This window comes from Colossoma macropomum, unplaced genomic scaffold (assembly GCF_904425465.1).
Source record: "Colossoma macropomum unplaced genomic scaffold, Colossoma_macropomum, whole genome shotgun sequence".
NCBI lineage: Eukaryota > Metazoa > Chordata > Actinopteri > Characiformes > Serrasalmidae > Colossoma > Colossoma macropomum.
The window spans coordinates 5,681,833-5,701,277 of record NW_023494798.1 but is presented as its reverse complement, the minus strand read 5'-3'; the positions used below and the strand labels follow the sequence as shown (position 1 = coordinate 5,701,277).

Here is a 19,445-nt window from a genome sequence, read left to right as displayed (position 1 = left end):
CTATCTCTCTACCTCCTCCCTCTCGATCTCTTCTCCATCCCCTGAGATCGTTCGATCTACCTTTGAATATTCATGCTTGCTGATTGGTTGGAGCTGGCAGAGGACAGGAAGTCCACTCCAAACGCTTCCATCTGCTGCAGTGCGTCCGGCCTCATTTCCACTCTGTGTTGGTTCTAATTACCCGCCAAATCTGGAAGGCATTACGGATGCGGAGCAGGCATGGCCTGATTTGAATAATAACCAGATGGGGCCTAACAATAGCTGTCCTCAGGGGCTGGACTGGACGCTAAAGTCCAAAGCGACAGGAACAATGGACGAGAGGGTTTGTTAATTATAGTTTACAGCAAGACTAAAGCAAGTCTAAATGCTGTTACAAACTATTATACTGTTATTATATTATAAATATAAATATAATAAATCAAAAATGTTCACATCAAGACTATAGATGCAGGATGCGACAGATGTTGTTATAGTCGTCCGGGCGACCCTATATGGGCGACCCTGGTCAAACGATGTTTTGGTGATTTTCTAAGAGAAAATAGGGTAACAATCCTCTACAGGACATTTTAACGGATAATTACTGTTTATTTGCTGAATTTAGCACATTGGGACATAATTGGGACACATAAGCAAAAGGTTGGAACAGTTATGGCACATTTTAGATTTTATATATAAATATGTCAAACTTAGTAAACAAATAGAAATTGCTAACTTAATTTCACTTACAAAATCAGCAAAACTGTAATTTGACCAGAGGTGTATTTATTTATTTATTTGTTTATTTTGCATATGCATATACACAGATCAGGCGCTTGTTTCTACGCTCATTGTCCATTTTATCAGCTCCACTTACTATATAGGTGCACTTTGTAGTTCTACAGTTACAGACTGTAGTCCATCTGTTTCTCTGCATACTTTGTTAGCCCCCTTTTACCCTGTTCTTCAGTGGTCAGGACCCCCATGGACCCTCACAGAGCAGGTACTATTTGGGTGGTGGATCATTCTCAGCACTTCAGTAACACTGACGTGGTGGTGTGTTAGTGTGTGTTGTGTTGGTATGAGTGGTTTATCAGTAATGCCTCTTTCTGTCTCTGAGTACTTTGATTTTAGCTCAAGGGAACAACTTAGAATTGACAATTCGCCTACAGCTATACATGATATGTTACTCTGCAAGTCAGAGATCACTTTTCATTTATTTTATTTCCAGTCAAAGCAGCCATCAAGTAATTTTTCAATATTTGCCATGTCCACCCTTTGCCTTTATTACAGCTTCCCTTCTTTTCTTTTAGTCTTGCACAGAAACCTGCAGGGATATTTTCCACACAACATTCAGTCTTAGAAGTTGGTTGCATTTTCTGCTTCTCACAATCCAAGTAATCTCAAATACATTTAGTGATGTTGAGATCTGGACTCTGGGGTGGCCAGTCAATGGTTCAGAGGACATCAGCAGCTTATTTGTTTGATAAATACGTCATGGTCTTATCAGCAGTGTGCTTGGGATTCCAGCACTCCTGCAATTTGCTCTCAATCAAACTGTTTCCTGAGGGTGTTACATGATGAATTAGTCCGTGCTTGTCTGCATTTATGATGCCTTCAATCAAAAGCAAATCACCGATTCCAGATGTTGCAGATCCTCAAACATGCACTATCCTGAGAATTGGGATTTTTTGCATGAATACAAAAGTAAATATTAAGATGTGTGCTACAGTTTCCCATTAGCTTGAATGACATTTTGCCCAGCAATCTTATTCAGTTATTAATCTGGTGACACTTTTGAGTCCTTTTAGATGAAATAAACACTGGTTCTCAATAACATATCAACAGAATATCAGTGAGGAAGCAGCAGTGAATACATTCAGTAGATTATCAAGAGACTTTTAATTAACTGTGTGAATAAAATTTGTTTATAATCTGCTGAATTCAGTTGTTTTTCACTTTATTTGGAGGGTCCAAGTTCATATCTGTAGATGTTTAACCTGAGAGGAACTGAACATGTAACAGGTTTAAAATAGGCCACCTCAACATCCTCAACACGCTGTGATAGACACACTGACACCATCCTGTGCTGGGAGCTTCACTGGATTAGGGTTAAGATTTAGGGCGGGGGTGAGGATTAGGATTAGGTATTTGAGTTAAAGTTAAGGTTAGGGTTAGGATTAGGATTAGATATATGAGTTGAGGTTAAGGTTAAGATTAGGATTAGGGCCAGGGTGAGGATTAGGATTAGATTTTGAGTTGAGGTTAAGGTTAAGGTTAGGATTAGGGCCAGGGTGAGGATTAGGATTAGATTTTGAGTTGAGGTTAAGGTTAGGGTTAAGAATGGGGTCAGAGTGAGGATTAGGTTTTGGGTTGAGGTTAATGTTATGGTCAGGATTAGGGCCAGGGTGAGGGTTAGGATTAGATTTTGGGTTGAGGTTAAGGTGAGTGTTAGGATTAGGTTTTGAGTTGAGGTTAAGATTAGGGTTAGGATTAGGGCCAGGGTTAAGGTTAGGTTTTTGGGTGGGGTTGGGTAAGGTTAGGTTTTGCTTAATGGAAGCAACATATAAACTCTTTCATGTAACATATCAACAATACATCTACTTAATGTAAGTAATCTATCAATAGTGCATCTTCAATTTTAATAAATCTTATTGTGCTCAGTTATTAATACTTATTTAGTAACTACTATGAAACTGATATGATAGTTCTGCAGTTATGAGATTTGAAGCATGGGCCGTCTGCATATGCAGTTTTAGCTACAGGGCAACATATATTTAACTAGACTTATCATCCTCCTAATGCATGTTTGGTTGTGGATGGAATCTGAGCCACAGGACTGGCTGGAGCAGTGTAACCTATACCTAAGCTTTGACAGCTAAAGAGATTTCCACTCTAAATGCAGTCCATTCAGGAAGAGTGACAGTTACCTTACTGTATAGGGACTTGTTGTACTGCCATAACTTTTATGAATGTACATCGCTATATGTTATCGCTGTTGTGATAAATTACATCACTGTGCACGTCTCTGAGTATATAATGGGTGTGGCTGGTACCACAACAACGAACAACTGCATGAATCTTAAAAAAGACAGATTTTGATCATTTATATAGAGGCTGTAAACAACAACAACCAGTGCACCGACATTATAAACTGCACAGTAACAAGTAGCTGAAGTTTATCAATTGTTTTCCACTTCTAAACTATTAAAAGTTGTACTGTTGTTTTGCTGGAAGAGTTTGCCTGTTCCAAGAGGAAAAAAAATAGGGGTGGGGGGGGGCTTTATAAAGCCCACCTGTGGCCTGAGTTGCTGTAATTGGCAGGTCTTACCTCCTCATAGGGCCCAGTGCAGACGTAGTAGTCTCGGGAGGGCAGGCCAAGGCTTTGCTGGTCGAACTGGAAGAGAGAATCAGAGCGACACATACAATCAGCCATTCATCCACTCAGCAGAAACCCAATCGTCCACACTACAGCCTGCCCCACTGAACCAGTATCAGTTACTGCGATTAAGATGGAAAAGCACTTTTAAGCCCCCGGTTAATCTCCCCACAGCTCCATAAACACTGGGACCGCTTGTTCCTAGAGATTTTGTGATTGTGGGTCTTTGGCTCATGTGTTCATTCGAACAGAACGGTTCCACTCGTTCAAAGAGTGCTTTCTGGAAATAAGAGCTCTGAAAGTGGGTGAGGTAGAGAGAGAGAGAGCGAGAGAGAGAGAGAGAGAGAGAGTGAGAGAGATTCTGGAAACAGCTGAAAGTAGGTGAGTAAGAGAGAAAGAAAAAGAGAGAGACTGATATGGATGGAGAAAGTGTAACAGAGACTGAGATGAAAAAGAAAGAAAGATAAAAGACAGAGAGAGCATGAGAGATGTTAAAAGTAAAGTCGAAAAAGGGAGAATGAGACTGAGAAAGAGACAGACAGAGAGAGAGAGACAGAGAGAGATAGAGAGAGAGAAAGAGAATAAGATGGACTACAATTGAAAGAAACAATACGATGAGGGTGTAGTAATTGCAGACACTGTGGTACAGTTTGAATCCAGTATGAATCTGCAGTGTGTGTAGTTTTACAGTCTGACAGTAATAATTGTGGAGTGATTTTAATCCATTATGAATCTGCAGTGTGTGTAGTTTTACAGTCTGACAGTAATAATTGTGGAGTGATTTTAATCCATTATGAATCTGCAGTGTGTGTAGTTTTACAGTCTGACAGTAATAATTGTGGAGTGATTTTAATCCATTATGAATCTGCAGTGTGTGTAGTTTTACAGTCTCACAGTAATAATTGTGGAGTGTTTTTAATCCAGTATGAATCTGCAGTGTGTGTAGTTTTACAGTCTGACGGTAATAATTGTGGAGTGATTTTAATCCAGTATGAATCTGCAGTGTGTGTAGTTTTACAGTCTGACTGTAATAATTATGGAGTGATTTTAATCCAGTATGAATCTGCAGTGTGTGTAGTTTTACAGTCTGACGGTAATAATTGTGGAGTGGTTTTAATCCAGTATGAATCTGCAGTGTGTGTAGTTTTACAGTCTGATGGTAATAATTATGGAGTGATTTTAATCCAGTATGAATCTGCAGTGTGTGTAGTTTTTTACAGTCTGACAGTAATAATTGTGGAGTGATTTTAATCCAGTATGAATCTGCAGTGTGTGTAGTTTTACAGTCTGATGGTAATAATTATGGAGTGATTTTAATCCAGTATGAATCTGCAGTGTGTGTAGTTTTACAGTCTGACGGTAATAATTGTGGAGTGGTTTTAATCCAGTATGAATCTGCAGTGTGTGTAGTTTTACAGTCTGATGGTAATAATTGTGGAGTGATTTTAATCCAGTATGAATCTGCAGTGTGTGTAGTTTTTGCAGCATGAGTGGTATAATTGTGAATTGAATGGACTTCTATATGCAGTTGAGCTCCCTCAATAATAGTAGTCCTCATGATAAATGAAATAACACAACCTGCTAGTAGCCGTGTTGTTATTGTTATTGAGGGTGACCTAATGTTCACATAAAAGGTGAGGCTATGACCTTTCCCTAGGAATTTGCACAGGAAATTACACAAATACATTATCCCATTTCTATCCATTCAAATCCTATAAATTACACTAGATCTTCCCAGCTCCAGCAGTGCTTAAGACTGAAACAGGATGCAGAGATGAAGAGCAGTTATGTGTGCGAGTGCACACCTACATGAATGATATGGGCGTTGGAGTCTCTGTCGTCCGTGCCGATGAAAAAGCTAATCAAGACCTGCTTTCCATATTTCTCATTCAGTCTGGCTATGGAGTCTTCTGCTCTCCAGCTTGCTCCTGAGCAGAAGATATGGCAGATATGGCAAAGACAGGATTAGGTCTTATTCGGTGGTGTTTGTTAGGATGATATGCATAACAAGTACACTCACATACCGTATGCGGTGTCCCAGTCATCCGTTGCTATGGGCCACTCAAAGACATCTGGCAGCATTGTAAGCAGAGGCGTTCCACCTCTCTGCTCAATGAGACCTGTCAGAAAAAGCAAAAATATTCCAGCGACACTCACTCATCTCAACGAGCCCTCAACAAGCTCATCTTCTGCCCTTCCTGAAGAGCCTTAGAATTATAACTCATGCTTAGAAATGTTTCACTTCATGAACGAGGGCATGTAGCATCTTGCTGTTACCTGACAAGCTGCTAATAGGAAGCAAAACCTACTTATTGAAGGTTATGCTTATAAAGAGAGCTCCTGGTCTTTGGTTACTGGACTCACTTTCATTGGTGCACGACCTGTAGAGGGTCTTGGCTTTGACTAAAGCGCTGCTCCCAGCACCAGTCCCATCATCCTCTCTCTCCAGCACTCCTGCAAAGATCAAGGAAAAACAGATTCAGATCAGCAGCTTCCAACTTTGACTTGCTTGCCTGAAGTTCTTGAATAGTATGTAGTATTAAAGGCTTAAATTATCATTGAAGTCATAATTGAAATCATGGAAAAGTCACCATTAACTGTTAAACCATAAATTGAATGACTACTGATAAATACTGAACAGTGCTCAGCAGAGCTCATTATGCTAACACTAGCTTAACAGGCTAACAACTTAGGTCAGCACACCAGATTAGACTCTGTCTTTTTGTCTCTCCAGCACCAGCCACTCAACTTCACTCGCTCATATTTGAGTTTTTATATCCCAAATTTGCAGATATTGAACTTGTGTTGTGGTGTATGAAACTGCTTTAGTCTGCTTGCTAAGCCTCGGATGCTACCATGAACCTTACAATGGAACAAGATTAGCGTAGCTAATGGCTAAACACACACAAAAAAAATCTGCCTTGGATTTCCTTAAAAGCGTCAATGAAGTTTCACTGAAGCCCAACTGAATGTGCTGCGAAGCTATTTTTTGGCCTAATTGTTAAGCTAATGTTAGCCTCTGGTGTTAATAAGGACAGTGATATAGCATTCTTAGCCGTTGCTACCTGCTACAAGGACAGTTGTATGGACACACCATATTTGACAAGGTCAAAATTTTAAATACTACCATTATGTATTTATTTTAGCCACCTATAACATCTAAACTTACATATATCAAAGTTGTGTTGTGGTGTATGAAACTGCTTTAGACTGCTTGCTAAGTCTCTAATGCAACCATGGACCATATATTGGAAAAATATTAGCATAGCTAATGGCTAAACACACACAAAAAAATGCCTTGGATTTGAATCTTTTTCCTTTAAAGCATCAATGAAGGCTTACTGAGCCGGAATTGAATGTGATGTGAAGCTATTTTTTTGGCCTATTTGTCAAGCAAACATTAGCCTCTGTTGTTATGAAGGACAATGGTGTAGCATTCTATGCCACGGCTACCTGATACAACGATAGTCCTACTCACTATTTGAAAGCGTCAAAATTTTAAGTGTTGGGGGTCCCAGACTTCAATTTCTCACACTCCTGACTACATTGTTTACTTTAGTTTCATAGTAAATACTAAGTAACTTACAGTAGCATCTACTAGACATTACTGAGTATCTACTACTTAGTTAATTGTAATTACTATTTATTGTGATAAATACTAGTAACCAAGGATAGGGGAAGGTTTTTTAAGTGGGCAGTGCTGAAATGTTAAGCAGCTTATATGTGAATGATGATGTCATGCAAAATGATGTGCCTTTTTTTTTCTTTTGTTAACATTAGAACGTGTCAGTGCAACAATTGGGCGAGACAGCAATATATATATATATATACATGAATTACACATCAAACCACTGACGAACAGCAGCACTTCACAATTAGTCTATAACTTTGCATAGACTTTCTCTCTTTGCACCTCAACTTGTGTGTGTTTTAGCACGTCCCTCAAACCAGCCAACAGTTGTTGATTTGTTGAGATAAATACAAAATAAGTAACATGATTGGGTATAAAAAGGCATCCCAGTCAGACATGATTCTGCAGTGGAAATCACTGCATGGACTCAGAAACACTGAATGTGAAAACAGTTTGTCACTGCATCCACAAATGCAATTCTTAAACACAAAGAAAAAATTGTATATAAACAGGATCCAGAAATGCTGCCACCTTCTCTGGGCCTGAGCTCATTTAAAATGGACTGAGGGAAAGTGGAAAAGTGTTCTGTGGTCCGACAAATCAAAATTTGAAATTCTTTTTGAAAATTATGGACACTGTGTCCTCCGGGTTAAAAACTGTCAGGCTTGTTAGCAGTGTACAGTCCAAAGCCAGTATTCATGATCGTATAGGGGATGCAGACCCGAACTGATGAGCAGCTGAAATCCTATATCAAACCAGAATGAGAAAAAAATTCAATTTCAAAACTACAGCAGTGTCTCCTCAGTTAAACGCTTAGAGTTGTTAAAAGAAGAGATGATGAAACACAGTGGTAAACAGGCCCCCGTCCCAACTTTTTTGGAACGTGTTGCTGGCATCAAATTTAAAACCGGCATGTATTTTTCAACAAACAATTAAATTTCTCAGTTTCAACATTTGATACATTGTCTTTGTAGTTTTTTCCTCTAAAAATATGGTTTCCAAGATTTGCATATCATTGTATTCTATTTTTATTTACATTCTGCATAGTATCCCAACTTTTTTGGAAATGGGGTTGTAGTTCAGCAAGTTTCGTTGTAGTAATTATTTTTAGCAGTTGCCTTCCTGAAATCTGGGGATGCTCCAGCACCCTTAGCACCCACACTTCCTAGATCCCTGCTATTAACTGAATCATTTATATCATTTATAATCCTTATCTAAAAAGTAGTTCACCAGCTAAGACATGTTTGTTGTCTAAGACATGTTTGGAGTTGCTACGAAGCTAATGAAGCTAAATAATGGAATATAATGATCACCCGCTTTAGTAAAACTGCATACCTAAATCATCACTTACCCCAAACTGTGGTGAGTTGTTTAGTAATCATTTGTTATCTATAGTTATTGGCATATTATTATCTATACAAAGCTGATCCTAAAATGTTATAATCCCTCAAAGTTTTATTACACGCTTCTATAACATAAGAACAGCTCAGCCAGTTTGCACTGAAGTCCCTGTAGTTACTGAATAATAAGCCTTGGTATTAAGTAATAAGCCTGAGATTATAAGGGGTTAAAAACAACATGAGTAACAGTCATCTTGAAACCTGAATTTTGTCCATATCTTTACTTTCAACCAGCGACCAACAACGATTAAACAGTAAAAAAAAAAAAAAGCTTGGACTTTGAGCCTAGCCTTGAACTAATCATCCTGTTAGTGGGACGTCTGAGTGGAAAATCATCATGATAAAAATCATCATTTGGGAAACAGAAGTGTTGTGAAACAGTCACGTAAGGAAAGGCTAAACTGAAAATGTCCTCAGAAAGGAAACTTTCTTCTTGTGAATAAAGTGCTGATCTCATACTAAGTCATTAAGCCCACAGTCACCAACATGGGGAACCCAGCCTGGTGTCACCTTAACACTTCAAGAATTGCTACACTGTTGGTGTTACCAACATAAACTTGGTTGCCAGCTGACTATTGACTTGAGAATGAAATATTTTAAAATAGACATATTTTAAATGGCCAGGGCCCAACGGCAGGCCCAAAGCTTTATTACACACTTGCATAATCTAGGAATAGCTCAACCAGTTAGCATTGAAGTCCCGGTAGTTACTGAATAATAAGCCTTAGTATGTAATGAGCCTGGGATTTTAAGGGGTTGATCACCATTGGCATATCTTGATACATTACTTATCCCACAATGTAATAGCTTGTAATAACAGTATGTAATTGGCTACATGCAACAACCTGCTTTTTTGTTAAATCAATAACTAATTTCTTAATCGGCAGCCTTGGCCTGGAGGTCTCACCTCTGTTTTCCTCGTAAAGCTGAGGGCTTTCTGTTGCTCTAAATCACTCCGGCGCCGTTTGCGGTGTTCGGGCTGTGATTTGGTTTTAATTAGGGCTTGCGTTTGAATGCTTCCTGAGAAAGGGCAGAGATCATGTGTGTAAGATCGGATTAGAGACCGCCTGGTGTGTGTGTGGCACGCTCCCCTACAGCTTCAAAACTATCTCTCTCTCTCTCGCTCTCTCCAAATCTCGATCTGTCTCTCCCTCACAGCCTGGCTCGCCCCGATTGCCTCTCGTTTTGACTTGCACAAGCCATTATTTTGTTGTAAGCTAAATCAAAGAGGTTTAAATGCTCATTTGGAAGCAGGAATTTCAAATCGTAATGATAAGGATGGCATGGAGGTTTGTAGACAGGCCTAGTTTACTATGTATCTTCATGTATTGTTGTGTACTATCAGGGCTGCATATGATGTTATAAGGTCAGGTTCTTATTGTTTACGTCTTCGTGATGGTCGACTGATTTACAAGTGGGTCGTTCTACAGAAACGTCCACTTTTCTATCTATCCATAGGAGTCACTGGTGTTACTGATCGTCATCAGTGTTACACATAAGAAAGGGTAACACCAGAGACATTTTTAATGAAAAATGCATTTTACAGAAATGGCTGCTACAGAGCATCAAACCGCATGTTGTCAATCATGGAATGTCCACTAAAATATGCAATTTAATACATTTGTATTCTATTTTTTCACAATGACCTAAGAATAAAGTCGGTCACACCAGTGACTTCAGCTAAAAGCTTCATATGAAATCATGAGCTAAATGAGAAAATCTCTGATAACTGAAAGACACAGTGGACTCACCATGTGCTTTTCTTCATAGATCCTCAGAGAACAGGTAAAAGGAAGTCAAGTGATGTCAAAAGACATTTTTTTGTTATGCACCAACACCAGTGACACGACTCCACAACTTTCAATATATATTTTATAATATTTATTTGCATTTGTTTTCTTTATGTCATTTAAATCATATATTCCATAGTCATGTATGGATTATTGTAGTTAAATATTGCAGAAAAATGTTTTTTTTTATTTCAAAATATGTCCTCACCCTTTACACGACTGTGGGGACAAGCACTTCTGTGAATTCTGTATCATTGATTTAAAAACCAATATTGCTAAATTGATGGCTGAACAAAGTGTAATTGTTAAAATAACTTCGTTTTATTTGAAAATGTAAAAAAAAAATTGAACCCTAACATGTTTTTCAAGTGTAATATATCTGTAAACGCTAAGAACACAAACATGGACATTTCTGTAGAAGTGTTATGACTATCATGCTGGACAGCCATGTTTTGAGCTGTCTTCGTTAACAAGGAATGGATTCAATCTTAGGTCGTCTGACTATCCTGACCTACTGTAGCCTCTTTCAGCAGCCCCCTGCTCCCCAGTGGCCATTCTGGTGTTTAAATATTTTTAATTAACATAATAATTTAGTGTCCCCATAACTCTGCTATCAGATTAATTAGGACATTGTTGGCGCTCTGTGTGTGGAACGTTGTGATGCTGTGTTGAGCTGCTAGCGAGCAATGGAAGATGAAACGGGAGGAGTAAATTAGGAGGGTACATCAGACATGTTTCCGAAATATCAGACATTTTTCCCGAAATATCAGACATGTTTCCAATATGGCTATGGTGAAAAATGGATTCAATGACCTTCTCATGTTTTCAAGAGTAGCTTTGTTGCAATATTTCTGGTACCAATACCTCCATACAATATTTTGTTGTCTAAACTTTTTGGTAACTTTTCGAAAGAAAACATTCTTAATTTTTTTGTGGGGGGGGGATTTTTCCCCATTTTTTCCCCAATTCAGACATATCCTGTTCCACCCACTAATTAGGAGTCAACCTGATACCACCAGCGCTAGGATGGTGAAAGCAAACAAAAGCCTTCTTCAAGACCTGTGAAGCGCCACCACATCTTTTCAAACTGCTGCTAACGCAACGTCACTGGCGCCAACCACCAGTTCTGTATCATCAGCTAACAGACACCTGCATAGACAGTGCGTAGTACCATGCTAAGTGATGGCGTGGAGGGGGGTGGGTGAGGTTAATTGTGCTTAATTGGACTCCCAGACACAGATGGCTATTGCATCACCAGAGATCGGACTCATGATCTGCTGATGTTGGGCCAACACAAGTTAATGTAACAAGAATTATTATTCTGAACCATTTTTATTGGTCCATTCTTCCAATGTTCCGGCTTTGTAAAAGCACCTAACATGTTCTAATGAGTTAAATATGAAAAATGAAAAGTTGTAAAGCTCTGATCTGACAGCGACAATTCAAAAATAAAGGCAACTAACTTGAAATCTGCATGATATCCAGGTCCAAAGTATCCAAAATTATGACAGGAAGGTCAAGAAACAGGATTAAAAACATTATATTTTTTCATTTGATGGATCAAAAGTGACAAAACATGAAGCATAGACCTTTACTAGTGGCAATGGTCTAGCAACACCTTAGCAACCACCAGGGATAGCATACCAATGGCCAGGAACACCATAGCAACCACCTGGAATAGCATAGCAATGGACTAGCAATGATCTTAGCAACCACCTGGAATAGCATAGCAATGGCCTAGTGACATCTTAGCAACTACATGGAAAAGCATAGCAATGGCCTTGCAACACCTTAGCAACCACCTGGAATAGCATAGCAATGGCCTAGCAACACCTTAGAAACCACTTGGAATAGCATAGCAATGGTCTAGCAACACCGTAGAAACCACTTGGAATAACATAGCAATAGCCTAGCAACACCTTAGCAACCACCTAGAATAGCATAGCAATGGCCTAGTGACATCTTAGCAACCACCAGAAGTAGCACAGCAGAGGCCTAGCAACACCTTAGCAACCACCTGGAATAGCATAACAATGGCCTATCAACACCTTAGCAACCACCTGGAGTAGCATAGCAGTGGCCTAGCAGCATCTTAGCAACCACATGGAACAGCATAGCAGCAGTCTAGCAACACCTAGCAACCACCTGGAATTGCATAGCAATGGCCTCGCAACACCTTAGTGTTGCTAAGGCCTAGTGACATCTTAGCAACCACTTTAACAAACTACTTTAAGTGATATTAGCTGGCTTTGTGAAGCCATCTTAAAGGTTTTTTACACTTTTTTTCTGGTTATGTATCATGAGTTATTGTATATATTAAGTATATACAAGAATAACGACGCTAACTAGCTGGTACCTGACACGTTCAAAGTGTTGCCCTGTGGCATTTGGCCAGTAATCATCTTGATTGAGAACCAGCCTGGGGACAGGAGGGGTTTAATCAAATGGTCAATAAGGCAGCAGTTTTTACACGTTCAAAACACTCCTTGCCCCAACATTAGCTAAACGGTGGAGTGACCTTTCACCTGAGGCATCACCACAACTAAAATTGTTGCATTCTATATAATCCAGGTCTCAGAACAAGTGTCAGCTATGAGGATTTAGTTGATCTTGTTGTTTAGACTGAACGAACAAGAACATTTTCACATTTCATCTAGAATGTTACATTCTTTTATTATAGGTGTTCTGCATTCACAAATATAGCATATACCACAACATTAACCACAGAGTTTCTGTGGCTCTAATTTTGTCCTCATATGTAGTAACTTTTGGAATGACCGTATCTGACCCACATCTCTTCACAAAGTCTTCTGTGTCCCAGGCCGGAAGCGGATCTTCCCTGGTGTGTCTCCACCATGTATATGCATGAGTTCTATCGCTGATTCTCCACCAGCTACCCTATTCCGCCACTCCCGCCGCCCGCTGGGCCCTGCACCCCCTCCAGTTCAGACACACTGAATGACTTGATGAGGGCCAGATTCAGCCACACTGTACAATCCTGTCAGTCACAGCCACGTCACACTTTGCCTGTATGCTTTCTGATAATCCAGGTAAAAGGATCGGGCGCGTCTCCAACTGCGGTCATTTCTTTGTCAGCTTGGTGCAGATCACGGAGGCGAAGGCTTAGCCCCTCACTGACAGGCTGTCATAGTCTGCAGGGGTAAAGGTGCAGGTCAAAAGCTGCATTTGAAGAAGGACACTGTGTTTTCCTGAGATGAAACGGCAGCAATTAGCATTTTGCTAACTAGTTAAGAAGTACTGTCGGTCAAAATCTGAGGAAAGTGTCTCTAAGGCCAGTTAGGAGGCCTGAATGGGGCACATGTTTTCTCTTTGTTTGTTTGTTTCTTTGTTTGTTTCTTTGTTTGTTCCTTCCTTTCTTTAATTCTTTCTTTCTTCCTTCCTTCTTTCCCTTCTTTCCCTCCTTTTCGTCCATCCTTTCTTGGTTGTTTGTTTATGCTTGTCAGTTTTGGTTGTCTTTCTTTCTTTTGTTTATTTTTCTTTCTTTCTTTCCTTCCTTCCACCCACCTTCTTTCTTTCTTTCTTTCTTTCTTTCTTTCTTTCTTTCTTTCTTTCTTTCTTTCTTCCTTCCATTCCTTCATTTCGCTTTCTTTCTTTCTTTCTTTCTTTCTTTCTTTCTTTCTTTCTTTCTCCCTTTCTTGTTCCTTCTGTCCATGCTTTCTTTTTTCTCTTCTTATTTCTTCCAACATCATACCTTCCTTTTAATTTTAAATCTTTTTTCTTTCCTTCTTTCTTTCTTCTTTCCACCCATGTTCCGTTTTCTTTCTTTCTTTCTTTCTTTCTCCTTCATTTCTTCCTTCCTTCCATGCTTTCTTTTTTCTCTCCCTTATTCTTTTCAACTTCCTTCCTTCCTTCCTACATTCCTTATTTTCTTCCTTCCATCTTTATCTTTCTTTCCTTTTTTTCTTTCTTAATTTCTTTCCCACCTTTTCCATTAATGCTAAAGTCCCCAGTTGATACCAAACATCATGGAATGCAAGATTCGTAGGGTCAACTGCTTAGTATTCCACATCTGGGAACAGCTGCATAACTCTCATCTGTCTCTTCCTCTACCTCCCCTCCCTCCCTCCCTCCCTCCCTCTCTCTCTCTCTCTCTCTCCCTCTCTCTCTCTGTGTAACTGTTTATTACTTATTTAGCACTCTTTGGCATGTGCAGCTGCACAATATCCTTCAGTAAGGCACCTACATGCTGGTGTTACGGCTCAGGTGTGTGTGTTTTATTGTGTTGACACCTCAGTATGGCAGTTATTACTAAAGCTAGTGTTTTCACATTGAATATCATCACAGTGCCAGTAGAAAGCATTAGCTTTGGCTGTTCAGCATCCAGAAAGTGAGTGGTCATGCTGAATACTGCACAATATGTACTTCATGACTGTGTGTTTATGCTCACTTCAGGCCCATTCAAGGTTTATAAGGCTATACTAACTGCCACTATTTAGCCATCAATCAGTGTTAGCTACATTAGCATTAGCCAAATGATCCATGTCATCATAAAAGGTACACCTGCAAGACCACGTGCATCTCTTGATATACTTGGATTTGAAGAGGTAAGACTCTTTTATGGACTTATGGGAAAAAGTGACTAGTCATATATACAGTATATATATATCTAAGCATATCGTTATCATCTGGCTCATGCAGTAAGTTGCGAGTCTAATCAAAGCTTTGACTGATTTATGATGTGTCAGCAGATATCAGCAAGTTTATTAATTTAACGAGCTGTTATCAGAAACCAGAAGACTCATTTCACGTGTACACATTTCAGTTCCCAGAGATCATCACACTAATAAAAACTCAATTTCACCTCGCAGTTTCCCAAGGAATCATTCTTATTTATAGCAGGTACAGTCATACAGCTGGTCCAGACCAGGCCTTTCACTTGCAGCCAGAAGCTGTCGTGATGCTAGTAACCGTGAACACATGCTGGCAGACACCAAGGACGGGCAGCCAAGGCAGCGGAGGCTCAAGTGCTAATTACATCCAAACCTCTAATCAAGCCTCCAAATATGCTCTTATTTTCACATCAACTTTTTATTCTATTCTTTCAAAGGTCAGCGCACTGGAAATGCTAACGAGGTCATTTGGCTTCAAAACGTTTGTTTCTCCTGGGGAAGTCGTGGCCCCTTTGGTTAATTCCCAGCCGCGGGTAATTATTTTCATTTCGCGCTGTTTGTCATGCACACTTGATGTGTATTCCTTTGACACACCAGTGATTAGCAGTAATAGACCGGTGGCACTCAAATTAAATTAATAAGAAGTGCTGATTTGCAAAACATCTCATTAATTTAATTACAACTTTGGGGGGTTGTGATGATAATCTTCCTCCCATTGTTGTTTAAATCAAACCTGATTGTTACCCCACCAAAAGCTCATCAAGATGCTGCTGATTGTGACGCATCGTCAGTGTCTGACAGGTCAGCTAAAGGCAAAAGGATGAAGAACGTGAAAAGGGTATACAAGGCAGATGTAATGGAACAGACATATACTACAGTATACACAAACCTTTTGGGATATATAGAGTAGACCAGTGGTCACCAACCCTCTTCCTGCAGATCTACTTTCCAGTAGAGTTTAGTTCCAAGCTACATCTAACATGCTACTTCCCATTTATCAAACTCCAATGCATCTGATCCAATCAAGGCCTTCCGAAGAAGCAAATGTGCTGGAGTACGTGTGGTAGATGGTGATTGGAACTAGACTCAACACAAAGGTAGACCTCTAGGACCAGGGTGGGTGGACATTACTGCAGACATATATTATACACCCAGAAGATTGGTAGATGCCTACTTCTCCAGCCCCCGTGACCCAGAAGGATAAGCGGCTTAGAAAACGTGCGTGTGTTTTTCTCCAGCATTTCTTCTGAAATCAAGGGAATTAATAGGGAGTTTGCCCCCCCTCTTCACTGCAGTAACAGCCTCTATGGTTCTGATAAGGCTTTAATGTGGACATTGGAACATGGCTGTGAGGATATGATTGCACTAAGCTACAAGTGCTGTGAGATACTGATGTCGGGATGATCAGTTCTGGATCACTCCAACTCATCCCAAAGGTATTGGATGGAGCTCCATCACTCCAGAGATTGCAGTTCCACTGCTCCACAGCCCAATGCTGGAGGCCTTGGCATTGGGCATTGTAACCTTAGGCTCATGTGCAGGTACACATGCAGGTGTCAGGGTCACATTCTATTGCCATTGCTTTTCTATGGAGATTGTATGTGGTGCCCCTTGTCATCTATAGTAGCCTTTACTGACCACTAAAGACAACATGCTATTATGTACGTGGAAGTGGGATGTCAGAGCTTGGAATTACATCATTCTCAACCTCTGTACATTCAAGTTACTAAGTGGAGATGCCTCCATGAAACAAGTATTGTTAGCAAAAAGCTCGCCAGCTAACGTTATATAACGTGATATGCATCATAACTTTCACATTCATGATGTATTTTCCTTCTTAAAACAGCAAACTTTTTGGTCAGTGTTATAGATTTAACCATCTACTGTGTCTGTATGTTGATTGATTCAAAGCAAGTCTTGGTGAATATTAGAGAAGTGCATTTTATTACTTCATTACTTTATGACTTTAGTACTTTATGACGGTGTGAGCAGCCAAGCTGATTTGAGGTCATGTACTGAACTTGGAGTTCAGAACACCAGAAGACTTTTCAAGTAGGCATTTCCACTTTAGGGGGCATTTTCTTTGATTTTACCCAGTTATATCTGAAAATAATTGGCAAATGCATTGTCACCACAAACAAAATGTGATGTTAGATAAAAACAAATATATTGTAGGCTGTTAAAGATAATCTATTAATGATAAAAAGCCATCTACCCAACAGACAAGGACGGGACTGAGAGTGTACACCATTGTAAAAATATATAGATACTGGCCACTGTTCTAGAGGTATCTGTCCATCATTGTTACATTGTTAGAAAGCACTACCATGGGTCTCTTCCAAAAACCTATTATCAGCCCAATTCCAGAGCTATTGCTACTTCGAGCTTTGCTCAGTCCACACAGTCCAAAGCCCTCCACTACCACATGTACCCTCCTCTCCCTGGGTTGCACCAGGACCATGCTTCTAATCAGGCCTCATGCTGGGGTTAATCAACCTCTTGGTCCTTCTGGCATGGTTGCCCCATCTCCATGTGCTGAAAGACCCCTGCTCTTCCTGCTGAGCAATCACACAGAGGCTCTGTCAATGCTCTAGTTTTGTGCTCTGTATGCTTTTTGTCTAAATGCAGTGGACAGGCATTGGACCTGGTCCAGTTTAGAAATCAATATGTCAATGTTATAACAGGCATATATATCTGACTGTCTTGGGAAATGTGTTGTTGGGGTCTTTCAGGAAGTGTGACATTGTGGTGATTCATGGCTGGTCAGAGTTGATTTAAGTTAAATCTGGTACTGCACCAGCAGCAATGAAGCTCATGGAACCAGAGTCAACCCCATAAGCTCTATTTCTAGGTGATGCTGAGCCTTGTCTTGCTGAAACAAGTCTTGAAGAACGGCCATATAAAACACAAATATCATACATGCCAACCAAGAGGGCACTTGTACAGTCTGAGGGCAACAGATCAGGGGCAGGAGCCCCCTCTGAGGCCTACATCTGAAGTAATGGATAAAGATTCAGCTCAGAATCTGCTCTATCATAAGGACAGGTTTGTTTGATTAGATGTATGCTTATAGAGGGTTTAGAATATTTAAAGCAAAGCACAATTCTGAGACCCGTGACCCAAACAGAGGTCCACTGTGCCATAAATAAATTAGCTTGCAGTAAACTATGGTCTATCAAATTGCTTAGTAAGCCAAAAGCCACCAAAGCAATGGTCCAAACTTGCATCTGTCCAAACCAGCAAACCACTCACTGCCGTTTCACCCATAAACCCAACAAGACCCTTAAATACAAGATGGGCATATAAAGTAAAGCTTAAATATACAGTATGACCTGTATCAAACTCGTTCTAATGAATAGCAATTTTTGCTTATTACCATTTTCAGTATCCAATTCCTCTTTCCTGAATTTAATTTGCTTCCTTTTCTCCTGACCACAAGATAGCATCTACATTTTGACCCGGCAAATCTGTGTTTGGCTTTCATCAGTTCCACAATAAAACTGTACTGGTTCCAGATGTCACTGTGAAACTCATAACAGCTGGTATTTGTTCAGAGAGGACAATGCTGTGGACTCATCACTGGCTTCTATTCACCATAAGAGGGGTTGTACCTTTGAGCACCACCTCCAGTTCGTCCCGGAGTATGTCAAAGGTGCTGTAGCGTGAGCTGGTCTCAGGGATGATGTTCTTCTTCAGCCAGCCTCCACAGGCATACTGGTAGAAGTTTTCACATGGGTCAACTGAAGTGTCCATGTTCTCAATGAGACGGGATGCTGTAATGCCAAAGACACATTAAAGCAGGGCTCTCAGAATGCTATCCTAGAAGGTTTCAGCACAGTGTAGAACATGTTCTCAGGAACGACTGAGAATATGTGAATAAGACCAAAGAAAGCATTGATCCTCATTTAAACTCTGAGCCAACTAAACCTTAGCCCTAAACAGGCCCTTTAAGACTATTCGGTGACTTGCCAACAAGAACAAATTTAATGTCCTAAATTCATTGATGTCATGTACTCTCAGAAATAAAGGTACATCACTGGGGCCGTCCCCCTCTTGCCAGTGGGTGGTACACTCAAGGGTACATGTCAGTACCTTTAGTCATGGAACAAATTTGTACCACAATCCATGAATTGGATTGAACGAATTGGAAACCATGAATTTATATTTTCTAAGTTGTACTGACTCCACACACCCCGTCTCGTCTCCCGGCTTTTTATTTTATTGTTCTGTTTTAAAATATTGTTATAAAATAGTACAAATATGTACTTTTCACCTGGGAAAACTTTATTTAAGGTACATAATTGGACCTTAAAACCACTGTTGTATCTTTGAGGGTACAGTTACATTGTTTGTATCTTGATGAATGAAAAATGTACCTGCACAGAACCTTTATATCTAACAGTGTGGTGGAAGAAGGGGTTCTGACCAATACTTCAAACTTTAACTTCATATTTTATATAACAGGTGCACCTAAATCTGCCTAAATTCTGCAGAATTTTGCTTTCTGGTACAAACAACGGCTAATATGACAGTTTGTTCGTCAAGAGGAAATCAGCCGGGCCCGGTGTATCTTTGCACATGAGCCCGCTCTTATAGATGTGTTCTCTGTTGTTCTCGTGAGTTCACTTTTGTGAGGTA

The 19,445-nt window shown here is 40.0% G+C and overlaps 1 protein-coding gene across 2 annotated transcripts in view; it reads right to left on the bottom strand.

The window, feature by feature from the left end:
- The window catches only part of LOC118817870 (neprilysin-like), a 67,263-nt gene that overhangs the window by 29,676 nt on the left and 18,142 nt on the right, over window positions 1-19,445 (bottom strand). For both annotated transcript variants that reach the window (XM_036584847.1, XM_036584848.1), the window contains exons 4-8: window positions 18,419-18,580; window positions 5,720-5,809; window positions 5,380-5,475; window positions 5,165-5,283; window positions 3,308-3,373 (exon numbers count right to left, since the gene is read on the bottom strand). In XM_036584847.1, the coding sequence (XP_036440740.1) occupies window positions 3,308-3,373; window positions 5,165-5,283; window positions 5,380-5,475; window positions 5,720-5,809; window positions 18,419-18,580 (533 nt within the window). The remainder of the gene's footprint in view (window positions 1-3,307; window positions 3,374-5,164; window positions 5,284-5,379; window positions 5,476-5,719; window positions 5,810-18,418; window positions 18,581-19,445) is intronic.